The 20,369-nt window shown below is 59.9% G+C and overlaps 4 protein-coding genes across 4 annotated transcripts in view; 3 read left to right on the forward strand and 1 right to left on the reverse strand.

The window, feature by feature from the left end:
- Window positions 1-1,771, forward strand: part of F751_3678 (GTP-binding protein 2) — a gene marked incomplete at both ends in the record, with an annotated part of 4,547 nt that extends 2,776 nt beyond the window's left edge. Inside the window, 5 exons of the mRNA XM_011401497.1 lie at window positions 140-197; window positions 325-485; window positions 767-928; window positions 1,073-1,321; window positions 1,691-1,771. Of these exons, the coding sequence (XP_011399799.1) occupies window positions 140-197; window positions 325-485; window positions 767-928; window positions 1,073-1,321; window positions 1,691-1,771 (711 nt within the window). The remainder of the gene's footprint in view (window positions 1-139; window positions 198-324; window positions 486-766; window positions 929-1,072; window positions 1,322-1,690) is intronic.
- A 542-nt stretch (window positions 1,772-2,313) lies between these two features.
- F751_3679 (ATP synthase gamma chain, chloroplastic) lies at window positions 2,314-4,276 on the forward strand (the record flags this gene model as incomplete). Its single annotated transcript, XM_011401498.1, has 7 exons — window positions 2,314-2,412; window positions 2,502-2,660; window positions 2,787-2,930; window positions 3,045-3,165; window positions 3,315-3,452; window positions 3,612-3,754; window positions 3,995-4,276. 7 exons carry the CDS (start codon window positions 2,314-2,316, stop codon window positions 4,274-4,276), a joined length of 1,086 nt encoding a protein of 361 aa, XP_011399800.1.
- A 416-nt stretch (window positions 4,277-4,692) lies between these two features.
- F751_3680 (Peroxisome assembly protein 12) lies at window positions 4,693-6,321 on the reverse strand (the record flags this gene model as incomplete). Its single annotated transcript, XM_011401499.1, has 4 exons — window positions 4,693-4,989; window positions 5,418-5,711; window positions 5,862-6,086; window positions 6,208-6,321. 4 exons carry the CDS (start codon window positions 6,319-6,321, stop codon window positions 4,693-4,695), a joined length of 930 nt encoding a protein of 309 aa, XP_011399801.1.
- Window positions 6,322-6,888: 567 nt separating this feature from the next.
- Window positions 6,889-8,869, forward strand: F751_3681 (DnaJ-like protein subfamily C member 10; the record flags this gene model as incomplete). Its single annotated transcript, XM_011401500.1, has 6 exons — window positions 6,889-7,017; window positions 7,176-7,283; window positions 7,626-7,788; window positions 7,907-7,975; window positions 8,269-8,383; window positions 8,623-8,869. The coding sequence occupies 6 exons, from the start codon at window positions 6,889-6,891 to the stop codon at window positions 8,867-8,869; spliced, it is 831 nt and encodes a 276-aa protein (XP_011399802.1).
- Between the last annotated feature and the right edge of the window lie 11,500 nt (window positions 8,870-20,369).

Here is a 20,369-nt window from a genome sequence, read left to right on the forward strand (position 1 = left end):
CCCAGAGGCCCGCGCCGTGCTCGCCGGCGGCACGGGCGCGGGCAAGTCCACGCTGGCGGCGGTGCTGGGCTGCCCCGCGGCGGGACTGGACGATGGCCGCGGCGCGGCGCGCGCCTCGGTCCTGCGCCACCGCCACGAGCTCGCCTCCGGCCGCACCTCCAGTGCCGCCCATGTGCTCCTTGGCTACGATGCGCAAGGTGGGCTTTTTTTGGTTTTTGCGGGGTGGGGGGTGGGGTAGGAGCGGGGGACGGTATCGACCGGACGATCATCCTCAAAGGCATCCGCCGGGACCCCCTCCCCCCGCACATGCGCACCATCCAGCAGGCCGCGTGCTGAACCGGGCGGGGGTGTCGCCGGCCACGGCGCCGGAGCTGGGCGTGGCAGCCCACGCCCTGGTCCGTCTGGTGGACGCTCCCGGCGACGAACGGCACGCCGGCACGCTGCTGCGCGCGCTGTGCGCTGGCCGCCCCGCCCTGGTGCTCCTGGTGCTGGCGCTGGGCGCGCCGGGGGCGGCGGGACGTGCGCCCCCCATGCGCTGCTGAAGGCGGCGGCGGCGGGGCTGGCGCTGGGCGCGCGCCTGGCCTGCGTGCTCACGGGCACGGACGCGGCGGGTGATTTGACCGCTGCCATCGGCGCCGCCGTCCAGGCGCTGCAGGCCCCGCTGGAGCGCGCGGGGCTGCGAGTCGTACGGCCGGGTGGCGGGCCGGGCGCGCCCGCCGGCGACGGACACCCCGCCGACGGCTCCGAGGCCGATCGCGCTCCCCAGAGCAACGTGTCCAGCCCCGCGCTCGCCGTCCCCGCGCTCCCCGTCTCCTGCGTCGACGGGGCCGGGCTTCACGAGGTCCACGCCATGCTGCGCGCGCTGCCCTGCGCACCCGTCCCGGGTGCCCCGCCCTCGCCCGCTCGACGACAGCCGCTGCGCTTCCGGGTCGAAGCGTGGCACGCCAGGCCGGGCGGCCTGGTCCTGCACGGCACGGCGGTCGCCGGCCGGCTGCGGCCCGGGGCGGCGCTGGCGTTGGGGCCCTGCGCCGGGGTCGTGGCCTGGGCGCCCGTGACGGTGGCCTTGCTGCAGTGCTGCGGGCGAGACGTGGCGCACGCCGCCCCAGGCACCCTGGTCTCCGCCACGGTGCGTGCTGCCGGGGACCGGGCACGTGGGGATGCAGGCTCGGGCTTGCGCCACGCCTTTGGCGCCCAGATCGCGCCGGAGCTGGCGGCCCTGCATGCCGCCTGGGCGGCGGCAGAGGAGGTGGCGCCTGGGCCTGATGCCGTCGACATGGATGGGGCCGGACTCCGTACCCTGGACGAGATGTCGGTGCACAAGGTGCGTGTGTGTGGAAGGGGACAGGCTGGGATCGAGGCTGTAGAGTGCCTGGCGACAGGACGGGTCGATGTCTTGACCCAGCGGGCGGTCACCCCCAGGTGCCCGACCGACACCCATGCTCCCTCCGCCTTTTGAAACTAGCGGGGAGCCTGGCTGCTGGACTGGAGCCTGGAGCCCAGAGCCAGCCGCACTTTCCAGGCGGCACTCGCCTGGGGCCAGCAATTTCTGTGTGAGCTTGGGGTGACACGTTGCTTGTGCCCATGGCTCGCGGCCCTCTGCCTTGGCTTGTGTGCCAGGCTGGGATGCTGCTATGCACGCCAACACACGCAGACCAACAGCCCAGTCCCCTCCCTCCCACCCTCCCTGCAGCTGCGCCGAGCTCGAAGCGTCGATGGGTGGTGCACTGCGGAGCGACGCAGCAAGAGGCGCAGCTGGAAGGCGAAGTCATAGCGTCCCTACCTGCCGACTTCGACATGACGAGGCTGGAGGGCGCGGTCAGGGCTGCCCTCCTCATGGGACATCCTGGATCAAATGAACCCCAGGTTTTTTCTGCCACCTTCACCTTCTGCCATCGTGCGGAGTGGCTGCTGCCAGGCTCACCGGTGCTGGTGACGGATGCCAGTGCCAAACGACTCGTTGCAGCTGGGATTGTCCTCGAATCAGGCGGGCACCTCAGCATTGTACCATCCTAATGACATAGGGTCTGAAATATCCTTGTACATGACCTTTGCTTCTATGTACCGACCGTAAAGTCCCGTGGCTTCGGTCTCATGCGTGTAACATTATTGACACAGGTGCCGTCACGACCGGACTGGCGCGCACATCATGCGCGTCATGGGGTGCAATCCGAAGGATGACCCTCGCTTGCACCGCCGCATGCGCCTGGACGGGGCCACGCCCCGAACCTCATACACCCTGCACGGCTCATTAGGGTTGAGGATCGTCGAATCACGGCCAGCATTCGCGCGAGATAGGGTAGGGGCAACACCATCATGGAGGCTCTCTCCGGCACCCGTGCATCCTTTGCAGGAGCCACGCATGCCTTCACCGCGCGCAAGCTCCCCGGTACTTGTCGCCGGATCAGCCTGCAGGTGTGTCTGCGCAACCCAGTGGACCTTTTGGCCCTTTGCCCGACCCCGCCCCTGCCTACGGAGGCACGCCATGCTACCCCCTTCCGCAGGTTCGGAACGCGGGTACCAGGGAGATCAGGGACCGCATCTCTTCCGTGAAGAACACCCAGAAGATCACGGAGGCCATGAAGCTGGTGGCGGCAGCTAAAGTGCGGCGAGCGCAGGACGCTGTGGTGCGGGGCCGGCCCTTTGCGGAGAATCTCGTCAAGGTGGGGTTATGGGCGGGGATCGAGGAGGCTGAGGGTTGAAACGGCGACAGCGTCGAGGTCCAGATCTGTGATCAATGGCCAGAGCTGCAGTCGAAGATCCGCATCTGCCGTCGTTCATCGCCCCAGGTGCTGTATGGAGTCAATCAGCGCCTGCGCGTGGAGGACATCGACTCCCCCCTGGTCGAGAACCGGCCTGTGAAGACGGTCCTGCTCCTCTGCGTCACGGGCGACCGTGGGCTGTGCGGCGGGTACAACGCCATCGTCATCAAGGTGGGTGGAGGGGGTTGAGATGAGAAAAGGGTCTCCCATGGAATTCCACAACCTTCCAGAAGGCTGTCTTATGAGAGAGATCACATGCGCCAAACCCTGTACAATTCTGTGCAGAAAACCGAGGCTCGGTACAACGAGCTGACCAAGCTGGGGGTGAAGGTGCGGCTGCTCCTCATCGGGAAGAAAGGTTCCGCCGCCTTCAAGCGTCGGCCCAACTACAAGAATGCCATCGGCAGTGAGTGGCGGGGAGGGGGATGTGGGGGTGTGTGTGGAGGGCCCCACCCACTTCAAATGGGACGCTGCATGTGTAACCTGACACCTATGCCCGACCCATTGTATCAATACACCTCCCTCCCTCCTCCTCCCCCCCCCTGTCCCCCCCAGATGTGTACGACATGGGCCAGGCTCCCTCCGTCAAGGAGGCCCAGGTGGTGGCCGACGAGATCTTCAGCGACTTTGTGTCGCAGGAGGTGGACAAGGTGGAGATCATCTACACAAAGTTCGTGTCGCTCATCGCATCGGGTGCGTCCCTGGGGGCGTGGCGCGACGCCCAGGCTCCGCGCCTGGGGGGCTGATCGACCGGTGCGGAGCCGGCAGACGCCGCCGCTTCCAGTCTGCGCTTGTACCTTTATTCTCCTGCGCTGACCCCTCACACCCCCTCTCCCCCTCATGCCCCTGCAGAGCCTGTGGTCCAGACGCTGCTCCCGCTGTCCCCCATCGGCGAGGTATGCGACGTGGATGGCAACTGCGTGGACGCCGCGGAGGACGAGGTCTTCAAGCTGACCACGCGGGAGGGGCAGCTGGTGGTGGAGTCTGAGAAGACGGTGCGTGGGCTTGCTGAGGGGTCGGGGGGATGTGTGGGATCATACATCAGGATTCAGGTTTCCCCCTGTTGCCTGGAGGAAGCAGGGGTGGGGAGTGGGGCCCTATCCAACCCTCCGGCTGATTCTTGCTTTCCCAGGACCATCGTAATACCATTGCCCTCAAGGAAGCTCCAAGCCTCCTCATGTCCACTCCCCTCCAACCCCCCAACCCTCCCCTCCTCCCCAAATAAACCCTCGCAGGCCAAGGCGGACCCCAGCGACTTTGAGGCCGGCCTCATCTTCGAGCAGGACCCGGTGCAGATCGTGGACGCGCTGCTGCCGCTGTACCTCAACTCCACGCTGCTGCGCAGCCTGCAGGAGGCCCTGGCCTCGGAGCTGGCGGCGCGCATGAATGCCATGAGCTCCGCCTCGGACAACGCGGCGGAGCTGCGCAAGGGGCTCAACCAGGTGTACAACCGCAAGCGCCAGGCCAAGATCACGACCGAGCTGAGCGAGATCGTGGCCGGCGCGAGCTCGGTGTGAGGTGGCCAGAGGCTGGCGTGGGGCCTGGTTGGCTGCCCCTATGGGGGACTTGGGGGCACTGCTGGGCGAGGGAATGCTGCTGAACAGAGACCCAAATGGGCCTGCAGCCGGCCGGCTGCATGCGTGCACAGGCCAGGCCGTCGGCAGCCTCCCCTGCCGCCCCGCCGAGCCCCCGTCACTGGCTTTTGCATCGCCTGGTCCCATTCTTTCCTGCACTCCATTTCCGTCCTTTGCCTTGCTTGAGAAGATGCGTAACGTCAAGGACTTGGTATAGGTGTAGGGAGAGGCAAAGATGTGTGGCTTGGGGGATAGAATGCCGAGGCTGGGTAGCGAGCAGCCTGATTGAAGCTGCAGGGAGGCTGAAATCCAGAACAACGCTCTGGCGGCAGCCAGAGCAGCCCCGCCTCCCCAGCCAGTCACATGCCGGGGTAGAGCCTCCAGATGTCCTCCAGCTTGACGGGCTCCAGGGTCACGGGGCAGGCGCCCGCCTCGCTGACGTGGCGGTGCACGCAGGTGTAGCAGAAGGCGTACCCCGTCGGCGCCAGCAGGGCCGGGTTCTTGCGCTCGCTTCTACACAGCGGGCACAGCGCGGCGTCGTCGGGCAGCTGGATGCCGCCCTCGGCGGGGGCCAGCGGCGGCGGGGGCGGCGGCGGCGTCAGCGCGGCCCTCTCCCCCAGCGCCTGCTCGCCCGAGGTATACCACCACTCCAGCAGCTGCAGGGTCGGGGTGGAATGGGGGACAAGGACCGTGAGGGTAGGGGCAGGAGTGAGCGGGCGGGGGGAGAGGGTCCGTGCGCCTGGGGTGCTCGAGGAAAGCGCGTCCTGACCTTGTCTTTGGCCCGGCTCGCCATGGGTTGTGGGGACGCCACGGCACCCATCCCCAATCTGTCAAAAGTCGCGCATGGCACGCACCCACCCCGCGCTCCCCAAAGCCCCTCCCCTGGACAGCAGCGCCAGACCTTGAAGGCGAAGACGGCGAGGATGAGCGCGTTGTGAGTGTGGTCCGCCACCGCGTACCCCGCGCGCAGGGCGGCGCCGCGCGCGAGGCGCAGCGGCCAGGCGAGGGAGGCGCCCCGCGCGGCGCGTGCGGCGCGGCGCGCCGCCAGCTCCCGCCCCCGCGCGGCCTGGGTGCGCGGATCGACCCGCGCCACGGTGAGGCCCAGCAGGTGGAGGCCCGGGGCGTAGTGCGGGGAGCGGCCCAGCAGGTAGAGCAGCTGGTAGAGGAAGCGAGAGCCCTCGTGCACCGCCACCACGCAGGGGTAGCCCCTGAGGAAGGCGCGCAGCGCCAGGCGGCGCCAGCCGTCGGCGAGGCCGTCTGCTCCCCTCGCGGCGGGAGCGGGAGGAGGCTGCAGGCCCAGGGCCTGCAGCGAGCGCAGCTGCGGCGCGTGGCGCCCGTGCAGGCCGTCCAGCTTGGCGCGGGCGTAGGGCACCAGGGTCTGTGGTGCCCGGGGGGGACGCAGGATGGGGGGTTGCGGGGGGAGGTACTTTGGCCGGACAGCCACCCATGAGCGGTGGATTTCGCAGTCCACCCCCCGGATCATGTGTCCCCAGCGTCAGAACCCGCGCGCGTGAAGGAGCCAGCACACCAGGAGCGCCAGCGTGGAGATGCGCTGCTGCGGGGACAGGCCGCCCGCCCCCTCCTCTGCGCCGCGCCGCGCCGCAGGGACGCGGCGCAGCGCATACAGTCCCTCGGCGAAGGAGGCGTCGGAGGCCCTGAGCGACCCCCGGTGCAGCCAGGCGCTGATCAGGAAGAAGAGCTCGTCCTCGTGGTCCAGGAGCCGCAGCAGCGAGGGCCGGCGCTGGGCATAGACCTGAGGCGGGCGGGCGGGGAGGGGCGGGATTCAGCATCGAGGTGTCGAGGTGTCAGGAGGCCAGACCGTCGCTCCTCGGTGCACTGCACAGCCGGGCCGTCTCACACCCCATACGACGCACCGATAGGGAGTATGCTATGGCAGCCTTGAGGCTGGGGAGGAGTCTGTCGGCGGCCACCAGCTCAAAAAAGGTGGGGCGAGAGGAGGCCTCTCCTCCCACCGTCACGAAGCTCATGCAGCCTCCGGTCCCTTACCTCGACCCTTCAGGCGGCCCGGGCTGCCGGTAATGATTTCATCGCAGTATACATGTGATTACAATATCATCCACCCGTCACTCGTTGTCCCTGCGAAGCCTGTTCGTCCCGGAAGTGCCTCAATTGCGAGATTTCCGTGACGTGGCAGAACTCCGCATGGCGCGATGGTGATCCGTCATGGACGGCACTTGGGATCTATGGCACCTCTCCTGTCAGCAATACATGGCGACACATGCTATACGCTCCAATACGAGTAGTATACTCAGGAATATGAAGACTCTCGCACCTTGCAAAAGTCTGCAGCCCAGGACTGAGGCCGGAGCACCATGCCTGGGCAAAGGATCCCCTCGGCCTCCATGCCCCATGAGACGCAGGCAGAAGGGGTGCGGCAGCTGGCGATGCAAGCCCATTGCATGTCATGCTTCATCCCCTCGAGATGTGGATGCTGTGCAGGAGGGCATGAGTCGCTCGGTCAATCAGGTATGATTGCTCCAAAGCTGTCGCACCCTGGGGTGTGCAACCCTCTCCGGGCTGGAATCGTCAGTCCAATGGCCAACCTTTTTATCAACCTGCCAAAACCCTGTCACTGGCAGCTGTGCACGGATGCCCTGCGAGCCATGCTTGCCGGGGACGAAAGGGCGGCGGGGCGAGAGGCCGCCAAGTGCCGTGATTTGGCTGTACGAGTTGCCGGAGCGGGGCGGCAGCCGTCTGGTCACCAGGTATCAGGCATGGAGGGCAGGGAATGATTTCATCCCATCGGCGACCCCTGCACTGCGTCCTGCACAGCCTCGGAGCTGCTCAACTTTCCCTGTCCTTTTCATTCCAGTACCATCAGACGGTTGCGTTTCTGAGCGTGCTGGAGCAGATGCTGCAGCACAACATGCCCAGCACCCACGCTCTGGATGAGCAGCATGCGCGCTCCCTCGACCGCCTGCTGAACCAGGTGGGGGTTCACAGGTTCCCTTTTTTTTTGGGGGGGGGGGGGGTGGAGTTGTCTGGTGGCCAAGACTCGGCGGTTTTGGAGCAGGGCACGCATTCGGCACACCCCCTGGAGTTGCATGCTGGGCCCTCATCGAGATGCCATGCACAGCCCCCCTCTTTGGGTTAGGCAACACATCCTACACACCCGGCGCAGATCTCCGGTTCAGAGTGGAAAGTGGGGGATGGTGACCAGGCTGCCCAGGAGCCGCAGTTCAGCACCTGGGAGGAGGCCCTGGGTGGGGGCCCCCACCCAGGCGCCGCCGGCCCGCGGCGCGACCCCCCTCCTGATGCCTCGAGGTCACAGCCGGGGAGGCACACCGCCCTGTACAACGACCTGGGCGTGACCGGCGGTGCGACGCGCGCCGACATCCGGGCCGCCTTCCGGAAGGGGGCGCTGACCTGGCACCCGGATGTGAACGCCGCTCCGGAGGCCCCCGCTCGCTTCGCCCGCCTCGCAGAGGCGTACGGTGGGCTGGGCGACGCCGGGCGCACGCCTGCTCGGCTTCCGGTGGAGGGTGGGGCGTGTTTCCAGGGGGACGTCGCCCGTGCCGCCCACACTGCCCCCGGCCCCCGCCCCCACCGCAGAGGTGCTGTACGACGAGGAGCTGCGCAGGAGCTACGACCGGGAGGGACCGCGGGGCGTGGAGGCCGCAGGTGGGTGGCTCGGCCCGGCGCCTCTCGAGGTCGTGTTTATCTTTTTGGAAACGGGTGTCGGCCTCCTTGCCTCTCACCCCCATCTCTCTCCCAAACACACCCACCCAAGCTCCTTCCCGCTCGGCTGCGTGCAGTGCGGAGCAGAGCGTCGGGGGCCGGCGTGGGCACCAGCGAGGCCCGCAGAGCCTGGGACGAGTTCAAGCCCTTCCGGAAGGAGAGCCGGCGGACCCAGGCCCGCGCCGCGGCGGGGCCTGGGTCCGGGTCCGATGGGAGCCCGCCCTCGCCATCATCAGGCGCCATCCCTGTGGGCAGCGTGGTGCAGTACGCCCTCAGCCCCGCAGTCCTCGCGCTGGAGGAGGGGCACAGGAGCTCTGGCATCGGCCTGTTGGTCGGCAGGAACATGGACAGGTCAGCGCAGACGGCGGCGCACTCATTCCATACATCATGCTGGGTGGTGGGGTTTGGTGGAGGGCTTTGATTCTGTCCAAGCGCCTGGGATGGGGCGGGGTTGGGCCGGGCACGAGGGGCTGGGTGGGCACACAGCACATCCTCCCCCCCCCCCTCCTCCCTTTTGCGCCCCAGTCACCCTCGAGTGCACACAAACACATACACCACGTGTGCTCCATCCTCCTTCCCTGGCTCTGCAGGGGGGATGCCAGCAGGCTGCCGCCGGAGCGGCTGGGTCTGTGTGAGGTGGAGGCCTTCCGCCAGACGGAGGCCGGCAGCTCCTGCTGGTGCCCCGACGACCTGGCCTCGCCCGCCTTCTGCCACCTGGACGACCTGCGCCCCATCCCCGTCGCCGCCTACGACGCGCGCTTCGATCGGTGGACCATCGAGGAGGTGCTGCCAGACGGGTGTGCAGGGCCGGACTTGCCAGAGGAGATCATCCTGTGACCGACTGTGGAGAAGGGTGTGCCGGGCGACTGGTTGGCTGGCCCATGTAGCATGGACTGCTGCGCTTGCTCCAAAGTCGAAATCTCGCAGCCAAGTCCCCAGGCACAGTGTGGGGAGTGGGTGTCATGGCGGGGGCCGGGCGGCCCCGGGCACGGCACAGTGCACGGCGGCTGACGGGACAGAGGGGTAAAGGACTCAGTGGGTTGGCCCCACAACAACTTCGTGCCTGTTCTCTCGGTGGGTGTGGCTGCAAGCCCGGCCCGCCCCGGCCCTGCTGACCCAGGCCAGTAATCGACCAGGGAAAGTGACAGTTGGTGTGGGAGGCGAGTCCAGGCTGGAATGACACCCCATGCCTTGTGGCCGGCTCTCTCGTGCGACGAGGTATTGTGCCAATGGACCCCCCTGCAGCACGCACCTGGGCTCTCCCAGGGTCAGAGTCGGGGACCAGCCTTCTGAAGATGCCTTCGCGCCATGCAGCGGGGTTCACTTGCCGAAAGCGTCTAGCCCTGGGAACGAGCAGGAGCTTGATTTGGAGGAGCTATGGACAGCTCGCATCCAAGGTGCAACGGACGGGGTGCTTGAATTTGATAAACAGACTATCTTGTGCTAAAGGGGGCAACTGAAGAGGTGACATGAACGTAATGAGCACTCTGCAGGGAGGTTCACTGGCTTCCAGAACGCAAGCTTTGGGTGCAGGCATGTTCTTACCACCGCCACATATTGACCTCCCTCCAAATCTGTGTGACCTGCGGGAAGTAATTTGGACCAACATTCTCAAATCTCAGACTTCAAGGAACCCATTTTATTATGGTGAAGACGGGAAAGTACCCTCTTTCAAGTGGCACTCACTGCTGATGTCTTCGGCGATGCAATACCATCTCTGCCACTGTCCGGCCTTCCGGTCAAGCCCATGGATTTTTGCGGAAGTGGGATGTCCGGAAAGCGAAACTCACCCAGATTGCGAGGAGTCCTGCTGCATGGAATGGCATGAGCGACGCTCTCAAAGTGTGCCCTTTAGTGATAAGCCGGTGTCTGGCATGAAGCAGCACCTGTCATGCACTCAGCTGCCTTCTTGTCAAGCCTTTTCAAATGGATGCTGCCTCACAATGTATCTCTGCTTTCCTTATTTGCAGGATGCCATGATAGCTTAATGTAGCAAGGACATGTCTTGGAAGCAAAATTTTGGCAGTAAGCTTCTTGAAGAAGAAATGCAAAAATGGGGAAAAGTGCAACACTCCTCATCCCCATCCCCTGCTGCGCCCCGGGTGCCAGCGCACAGGTATAGAGGTCCCCAAACAGCACAGATGTGGGGATGGGTCGTTGGTTATTCGACATTGTTGTGACTTGCGACAGCCGCACAACCCACCATCCAATACTTGCCACCCTTCTCCTGGTGTTCACACGTAATCCCTGCAGTGGAGGTTCTGGTCCGGCCACACATAATACTTCAGATCCAGCAAAGGACCATGAGATGCCTGAGTCTGCCCCAGTTTGCGACCCCTTGGCGATATCAGAGGTGTGCTGCCTGGCTGCTTGCAAAGGTGGGCCGTGTTCTGGTTGGCATTGCAACTGGGGATCCATGTCTGATGTACACAAGTCTACATGCGTGCACACATATTGTGTTGTCCCCTCCCTGATGCATTTGAAATTCACCCTTTACAGCCTCTGCAAGCGGCCCAGCAGCCACCAGCTCCCCATTGCCAGGCGATGGCTTGCGTGCAATCCCATGTGACTCAGACAGCGGAAGCACCAAGTGGTGTGCTCACCAGGTAGGCAGCAAAGTCGATGGGCACCCAGGCTGGAATGCATTTGGAATGGTACTGTCTGGATGGACCAGGTACTACCATTTGTTGCTGTGTTCTTGGACATTCTCGATAGTTCTGTCCATTTGAACACCCTGCAGATCAGACGATCGTAACTTCAAGGAGCTGCAGATCCAGTAGGCTGCAAGATCAATGCATGTTTGTATTCCCAAATGATTTGAGGCATGGCGCAGGCCAGTGTATGTGCTCACAGCTTGCGGGAATAGAGCAGGCCAGGTTGGGCATGGAGTGTGCGACGAGCAGTGCTCTTGAGCACCAGAACATTCGACGTCCCTGCATACATCATGTGCTCGCTTGTTGTGGGGTTTCCCCTTGACCGGGCCCTTTCCCCACTTTCCTCCTGTTCCTAGCAAGATCGGGAAACCATGTTTCCGAAACCAAATTGTTGTGGGGGCGGGCTGGCCCCCACAACGTCGCTTAAAGCAGGTGTGCGTCATTTGCAGGAGTACTTGGGGCTTGCAACACCACTGTGTGCCCTGTGTCCAGTCGTCTACCACGCTGCTCAATGCAGCTGTGGTATCAGACCTTTTACAGCCAATCCGATTCATCTTCTTCCTCTCCAAGGCGTGCATCCCCATGTCCTCTTACAGGTCGTTCTTTCCATAGTCTGTGCTCGATTCATCTGTATTTAGGCCCTCTTGCTCCCTTAGTAGAGGCTGTTCTCATAGGAAATTTATTCAATTCTGTTGATCATCACCTCCGAAATTCTGCCCTGTTCCTTTCCCTGCCGTCCACGAGGACTTCTCAAGCCTGTGCCCTGCTCTTTACACCAACACACGACAGCATGACAACTTGGTGCTGGGGCGGATGGCGATGCCTCACCACCACACTATTGTAGAGTATCTTGAAGTGCGACCATAGAATAGCATTGTACAGGGCTCTTCCGTGATGGCAGGAGATCCATCCTGTAAAGGGCAAATCCCCTGAGTTCATCCCAAATTCATCAAAAAGTCAGCCGACCAAAAAACTCTTCGTTTTGCAAGTCTTGTTGGCCTGGATGGTATGGGTCTCCATTGCCTGCCACTGTCTCAATGTCAGCGCTCCCATACGGAAGGTTGCGGGGTAACTGACAAGGGTATTTATCTGGATCACCTGGCAAGCTTGTGAGACCAGCCCTGGACGATGGTATGTGGACGTCCGCAGGTCCATGTGGAAGCATGCGGTGCATCACTGTTCGACATCAGTACCTATAGAGTGCTCAAATTTGGATCCCAACACATCCCATGTGCCGGGAGTGGCGACACGGCGGTGAGGTAACATTCAGTGGTACTCTGTCTTCCGATTCCCGCGGAACACGAGGGTCTTTCTCCTGTCAATATGCGACAAGAATAGACATGTGCTCAGGTTAAAGCCATTACAACGGGAAGACGGCCCAGAAGCTAGTCTGTGAGGGCAAAATGCTTCCGGATGGCGAGACTAAAGCGCGGAGATGCCGTGCATGATGTGCGATGTTCTAGCGCGCTTTCCGGCGGGGACCGGGGAGGAGGGGGGGTAACATCGGTCATACGGCGAGTATTCGACATTCGGCCAGGTTATCCACGCCACGAGACTTTAAAAGTGCTGAAGTATATTTCAAAGCGCGCAGCGGAGCTCCAGTAACAGGATGAGGGTGTGCTGGGATAAGAACCAACCCCCCTTCACCATGACCAAGAAAATGTGGGCCGAATTGTGAGTGTGTGATTGTCTTTGAAGAGCGCTCTTTAGCTTAAGTAGATAATTAAGTGTCCACAATCTTGCAAATGAGCGCTTGACACGCACCGGACTGTGCACGCGGCTTACCCTTCTTCGCCTTGTCTGCCCGCAGTTACGAGTTGTTGATGGAGCAACCGGACCCCTCCCAGACCAGTGGAGTCGCAGCCGAAGCTTCTGGCGTCACAATGAAAGACGTGGGCCATGGCGTGAGTGTCCGATATCTTTACTTTCTTAGCAGTACGGCGAGGGATGCTGCCTCCAGGAGCCTGATTCTCTTTTGGGGGGATATAGAAAGGTTACGTCTCGTTTCCTATATCCACCTCCTTGCAGACTTGTTCCGGAGCATACCTTGCACATACATCTCACGAACAGGCATCTCCTGCGGGCGAGGCCATGATTAAGGCCTCGCTCAGCCTGCCATCCCGGACTGGCGGACTCGACGAGCACACTGAGATGAAGGATAGGTGAGTGGACAGGAGTATGAATTTGTACCAATGAATGCGAAGCCCCCAGCTCAGATGCAACGCTGAGGAGGGGTCGATATACTCTGAGTTTCCTTGTTACAGACGCTCTCTCCTTCTCCCAAGAAATCGCCCCCCCCCTCCTCATGTTCAATTTCCGCAGTGCCGATTCCGCTTCATCCTCAAAGATTTCATTTGAGACAGAGAATGCTCATGGGACGGCTGATTCCTCCCTTGCCTTCAGGCACTTGGCGATGTCCAAGGTGCGCATTCCAGCTGCTTGCAGTAGTTTGGCGTGTTCTGGTTGGTGATGCAGGCTGGGGTCCATGTCTGATGTTCTCAAAATTTGGTATGTGGCCGTACACATATTGTGTCATCCCCTTTCTGATACATCTAGATCTAATCTTATGCAGACACAGCATCCAACCCAGCAGCCACCAGGTCCCCATCACCAGCCGATGGCTTGCGTGCCATCCCTCGTGTCCCAGACAGCAAAGGCATCAGCTGGTGTGCTCACCAGGTAGACAGAAACTGTGATGGGTACTCATGGTGCAAGTGGTCGAGGAGGGTACTGGGTGCATTGGTTGTGGGGTCTCACTTCCTGCTGTGCAATGACATTGGTCTCTCCTGCCAATGCTGTCAATGTGGCGTCCCAGCAGGTCGGACATCCGGAAGTTGAAGGAGATGGAGATCCAATAGGATGCAATCTCATGGTAGGAAGCTTGATCTGATTGGTCTAATTGATATGAGGCTCGCCGCTGCCATATGTGTGCCCACAGCATGCGGGTTCGGATCAGGGCAGGAAGGGGTTCTGAAATGTGTCTTGCGATGTGTTCTGTGGCACGAAAACACTGAGCAACTATGCTCAGTCAAGTGCTTCATCTCTCAGCAGGCGTGTTCTGGATGGAGCAGGAGTCCTTGGAGCTTTCATCAGTAGAATCTCCCCTCTATCCACTTGCCAGACGCGCTGCGCAACGCAGCAGAGTTATCAAAAGAGTTCCTGCAGATAGAATCCATCATCGTGTCTCCCAGGCGTGCATTGCCATAAGCACCTCCAGGCCCCTTTTTCCATAATCTGCACTCAAAAACCTGCATCCCAGGCCCTGTCCCTCCCATAGCAGAAGCTGTTCCCAAGATACTGTTTTTAAATGTCGCGATCATCCCCCATGAATCTACTATGGTTTTTAGCATGCCGTCCTCCTGGACCGCCCAAGCCTGTGCCCCACCATGTAAACGACTCAGCGACAGCAAGGATGCTAGAGAACTGTCTTTGCCACACCGGTATCTGGACACTTCTGTCAACCAAAGGGCAGTCAGGTGAGACTAAAGCGGGCTAAGGCTTGGGAGTCCCACTGAAAGAACCCTAACCTATACCAGGCTGGATCCTTTGCGTACCTTCCTTGAAGTGACGCACGGAAGGGGGAGGCTAGTCTTACAGGGGAGTGTGTCCAGAGGAGAATGGTTGAGAGAAATAAGTGCAGATTGCCTCAGAGCAAGGGTATGTATGCTCTGGGCTTGCAGTGAGAAGGCAGGTGCAGAAGAAGCCACAAAGACAGGCAAAAGCAACGTGCCTTGATTGGATGTCAATGGAAGCTTCGTTGGAAGCTTCCTGGATACCAGCATGAGATCCCTGAAGCCGCGTGTCGTCGATAAGGTGCCCGGACGAGGAACATGTAGCCTGCAGCTTCGATTGTAGCTGGCGGCGCCCGTCGCACCCGGCGCTCCGCGATTCTCACCGATGGCATCGCATTTCTTAATAGATTATATTAGTATCAGTATTCAGGACTGGGTCCTGACACCCACCATAAACTTGGCAGGTTCAGTATGTAAGCTCCATGATGTGCCCATTTCAAAGTGCAGGTTTGATTGAACCGGTTCAGAAGAACTTTGGTGGCATTCATCGCTGAACTCATCACGGGTCAGTCTTTATGCACTCTCCCCCAATGATAATTAAGAGGGCCAGCCCACCAAATAAGTGCATGGCACCTTTGGATGACCTTATACACAACACGCTGGACCGCTGCCGATAGGGATGGAAGTGTTCCTTCAAAAGAGCCACGATGCGCATGCAAGGCGCAGTCGTGCGCTTTCGTATATGTTTGCTTGCATGGCTTGTTCATCCTGCCCTGGCGCACCTCCTCGCGAGAATCCCATTCCATAACGACGACATCGAGCGCGCCGGCGCCCTAGCAGAAGGGGAATTCGGGCAGAGCATGATACCACATTCTAGACATTGTGCTGTCGGACACTGCATCTATCAAGCATCATCCATACTCCTGGTAGACTGTCATGTTCGTACGATGCGCACGGACGTTCCGCTCGCCGTCCTATGGGGCTCCCACTGCCGAGACGTCGACAGTGCCTGCCGCGCCCCACTCACCAGTAGCAGTTGGCCCGCAACCCAGTGACATGAACAAATCTTATTCTTCCACTTAGATTGTCGCTTTTCAGTAGGAATGGGAAGGTCCGCACCCCTGTCCGATCAGATTGGACGACGTTGGCATAAGACTTTCTGTGAAAGAACCTAATATCTCTCACAGGCTAACTTCCTTCCCTGCCATCCTGGGGAGTGACACACGGAGACTTGTCATACAGGGAAGTGTGTCCAGAAGAGAGTGATGGAGGTGATAGATGCAGATAGCCTCAAAGCAAGATACTTAAATTCTGAGCTCATAGGGGAAGGCAGATGCATGGGAAGTCACAACTGCAGCTGGGACGTATGTATTTGGATTGGATGCTCTTGAATGTTTCGTTGGAGCTTCTGTAGATGTCAGTCTTAGCTCCATCATGTTGCATGTCGTCATTTAGCTGCACAGGATAATTACACAAAGTTGGCAGGTTGACCTGTAGCCCGCGGCGCCTGTCGCTCCCGGTGCTCCGTTATCCTTTCTGATGGTGTCGCATATCTCCTTGATACCTTGATACCAAGCAATCAGGACTGGCTTCTGACACTGCGGCGGCTGTTGGGCATGCCACCACCCAATGCATACCGCATCTGGCACTAAAATCCAGTCTTAGCTCCATTATGTTGCATGTCGTCATTTAGCTGCACAGGATAATTACACAAAGTTGGCAGGTTGACCTGTAGCCCGCGGCGCCTGTCGCTCCCGGTGCTCCGTTATCCTCGCTGATGGTGTCGCATATCTCCTTAACACCTTGATACCAAGCAATCAGGACTGGCTTCTGACACTGCGGCGGCTGTTGGGCATGCCACCACCCAATGCATACCGCATCTGGCACTTAAATAAAGTTCCTAGAGCACCATTGGTCTCCCATTCGCAGCAGCTATGGTTCTTGAGAACCTAAATTTGCTCGGAGGGCGTTGCACCTGGGAAGATGAGGACCTGAAGCTATGGTGCAAGTGCCCTGGGCGAGTGGAACGGGCAGCTGGTCTGGTATCAAGGTGGGACTTTGAAGCTATTTTCTTGCCTCATTGCAAATACGAAATGCACAGTGGAGGGTGAGATTCAGGCCAGGGATTCATGCATGGAGTTATAGGATGGAGTGCAGATAGAATTGCAGCGTGCCTCATACGGCTTCTTGAAATGATTGGGATCCAGGACAAATTCATTTGCAGGGGTTCTTGAGATCACTGGGAAGGTTGAATCACAGGGTGGAATGCATTCCGCTGCAGCAGGATCCAAAGGGACTGGATGTGGAGCATCACGCAGTTGTTTGACGTGCAATGCGGTGAATGGGCCCGGGTCGTGCAGTTGCCCTGGGCCTCTCAGGGTTGTAAACTTGGATGAAGTAGTCTCTGGCATGCTCCATCATGTTGACCAGGCTGCGGGCATCAGGGCGTGCTACTGGATTAGTTTCAAAGCGAGACGTGAGTGTCTGCAGCCAGGCGGGATTCTCCTTCAGATGCGGGACACTGTTGAGCAAGGTTGCCCACCCTACATTGTGTATGGGGAACAAAGCTGGGGTGATGCTTCATAAAGAGCATAATAAGATTTTAACCTGACAACATTGTATCTAAACCCAAGGCCTCGGCGTCTCAGCAGTCAAACAAGAATTTTGAGACACAATGTCGCAGTGACATGCCAACTGTGATGGAAGTGCACACCTCCAGCAATGTGAAAATTGTCCATGCTTGACCATTCCCCCAGACCTTCTGGTCATAACAACTCACCTTCAGGCGATGTGTCCTTGTGTACGTTGTGACACTCCTGACCAGTCATGAGCTCAATGAGCATAAATCCCAACTGATACGTATCACTCTTTTGAGTGAGCCCGCCGCCCCCCGCCAGAAGTTCGGGGCTGGCGTACAGGCCATTAGTGCTGCGCAAGAAGAACCAACGGCGCGGCATCCACTGGGTGAGAAATTGTCCACAGAGCCCCTCCTCTACCGGATGCAGTGTGCCAAAACACACACCAACTCTGCAGACTGCTCACCTGGTGATCGGGGGCTGCAGGGGCCCCATGTCCATCCGCCGATAACCGTCATTCCCTATGGGTGTTACTGCAAGATGGAGGGGCGCCGGCAATAGCTTGGTGGGGTTGGCCTAGACAGCATTGCAACTGCTGCATACTTTCCGTGATGGCATTTGTGCCCTATGCCAATGCATGCTGGAATGTATGCAGCAATGTTGTTGTGGGGGCCCCCCCCTCCGGAGGCTTCCCCCCTTTCCACCTGCATCCGGGCCCTGCGCCGCGCCTATGCCGCCTGGCACCGTGCTTGAAACCCAAGCCCCTCAACGTATTCGGGGTCTTGTCTGTAACATTCCTATCTTAGGTCATATACAGCGGTCCACGTTGTAGGATCTAACCCGCCCCCACAACAAATGTGCTCTGCGCTCAAACAAGAAATGCTCCTTGAGACAGTGCTGCGCAGTAAGAACCAACACATGCTATTCTCACCGTAGTCCAGCCCCGTGAAGTACAGCAGTTCGTTATCCATGGTTTTCTGCACCAAGACGTTCTCCAGCCCCAAGTCGAAGTGTGCCACCTGCAGATTAGATGGTTTTGTAAGACCCATCGAGCGGCGAAGTGTTCAGGCACTGGAGCCAAGGAGCGGCAACCAATCATGAGGATCTGCAGCACCAACCACAACACCATCCTCTCACGCCCAGTTGGTGCAGCTTGTGGACCATTCGTGTCATCTCGACCGCCACATCAAGGCGCTGAATTGGAGTCCTTGAAGTTCCCCTGCAGCATGAGAAGGGGTTAGAGCAAAAGTAGAGTTGACGGGTGCATTGAGTATGAGTATAGGTTCCATCTCCAGATGCATACCCACGTGCTGCATGACTATTGCAAACTTGCTTCACATGGCTACCCAGCCTGCCTTTGGGACAAGTAAAACATCCTGTCTTCCCCCTCCTCCCCTCCTTGTACTCACTTGGACCACGTCTTGTAACTCGCAAGGGTGTTATCAAGCGTGACAATACCCACGGGCAATCCACGATTCTCCACAATGCCGATCAACGGCATCGCATGAGGAGAATCCCACACCAGCAGTAGTCCATTCAGGATCCTCGCTATGCCCAGCATCGCGTCGAGGTGATTCCCACCATGAATGGAAGCCGCTGTCCGCATGTACACTCTCGTGGAGATATTTCTATCAGTGGCGCACAGCAGCCCTCTCTCCAAGTCTGGGCTCACACCATCGGCAAGCCAGCGATCGACCTACGGCATATGGGACAGCTCTCAAGAATGTAGGGTGATCACTGAGCATGCTCCTTTAAGCAACATCCGCACTGGTAAGTGTAGAGGCTCGACTCTCATCCATATCAGCACGAATCTCGACACCCTCACCACCGGCGTCAAATCATATCGCGTGCGTCCGCAAGTGCGAAGACCCCCGGAATGGTCCACTCAGCGATAATCATCTCCCTTGCGAATGGTTAGGCAGTGAATGCACATGAGACGCAAGCATGTAAGGATCACATCATTGAGATCCATGGAGCGTGGACAAGGAGAGCTGCACATCATGCCCCAGATTGGCCACCGCTTCTCACCGGATCTGAGGGGCTTCGGGCATACGGATGTCCGCATTTGCTGCAGTGTTTATTCCTGTCACAGGTGGGGACTGGCGATGATCCATTGTAGCGAAAGTGGCGTGTGTCAGCAAAAAACGAGTTTCCTGGGGCAATTCAAAAACGGGAAAGTCGAGCCTCACCTTCCATCACCACTCAGGGAGATCTTGGCACTTGCACTTCTCTTCGTACGTAAAATGGACGTGAAGTTCAGACGTCGGTAGATTATTGCCGATCTGTGCGAGACTCGGTGGGAATATCGCCTTTTCATGAGTTTCATAGACTCGTTGTTAGATGAAGATTCGTGGTCGCCCTTTCCGGCCGGGGGATTGTTGTGGGGGCGGGTTAGACCCTACAACGTGGACCGCCGTATATGACCTAAGATAGGAATGTTACAGACAAGACCCCGAATACGATGAGGGGCTTGGGTTTCAAGCACGGTGCCAGGCGGCATAGGCGCGGCGCAGGGCCCGGATGCAGGTGGAAAGGGGGGAAGCCTCCGGAGAGGGGGCTCCCACAACAGGGATTCATTCCCTCCCTCCTCCTGTTTCGATGCCATTGGAAGCTTCCAAATGCCACGTGCCCTCCGACTAGTCTGATGGGAATACGTGTGACTTGCATGTTCTTCTTTGGCTGGCGGCGCCCGTCGCTTCCTGCGATCCGCGGGCCTCGGAGATGGCGTCAAATTTCTATTCTATATACTCTGGGTAATGAGTCATTAGGACTGGGTCCTGACGACCATTGTAATCGTGAAGAAACCTAATGGCTACAAGGTGGAACCCCCAATCTGACCCGACATGGAGCAGGATATCAATGCCTTCGCCCACAGATGCAATGCCTACCAGCGCAGGGAGGCCCAGCAGGGAAGTAAGGCTGGCCTCCTGCGGCTCTTGTCTATGCCAGGCTGCCCTTGGGAACCTATGACTCTGGACCTCATCCCTGGCTCTCCCAAATTGCCAGGCAGCCTTGATACCATAGTGGTCTTTGGAGGCCCCCCCTCCTCTATGTTGCACTGCGCGCCCACCACCAAGGAGGTGACCGCAGTGGGCTTGCAGATATCTTCCTGGACCGCGTCTACCATCTGCACGGCCTCCCACCGTCTTCGTCAGCGATCGGGAGACGCGCTTCACGGCTCACTTCTGGAAGGAGCTCTTCGGGGCGCTGCGCATGAAGCTGTGCTTCAGCACCGCCTACCAACCTGAGACGGATGGGCAGACTCAATGGGCCAACCGCACGCTGGAGGAGATCCTGCACGCCATGGTGGACCCCTACGAGACGGACTGGGACAGGCACCTGGCCATCGCGGAGTTCGCCGCCAACTCGGCCGTCAGCGCCGCCACCGGCGCCAGCCCCTTCCAGACCGTGTACGGGTTCGACCCACCGTCCCCGGCCCAGCTCATCTCCCATCAGCCTGCGACCGCCGGCATCACTGTCGGACCCGAGCGCGCCGCGCAGCTGCAGCAGACCCTCGAGCGCATGCGGGCCACCATGGCCAAGTACAACGCCCGCATGGCCCCGCAGGCCACGCCAGACGCGCCAGGCCCACACC

This window comes from Auxenochlorella protothecoides (assembly GCF_000733215.1).
Source record: "Auxenochlorella protothecoides strain 0710 unplaced genomic scaffold scaffold39, whole genome shotgun sequence".
NCBI lineage: Eukaryota > Viridiplantae > Chlorophyta > Trebouxiophyceae > Chlorellales > Chlorellaceae > Auxenochlorella > Auxenochlorella protothecoides.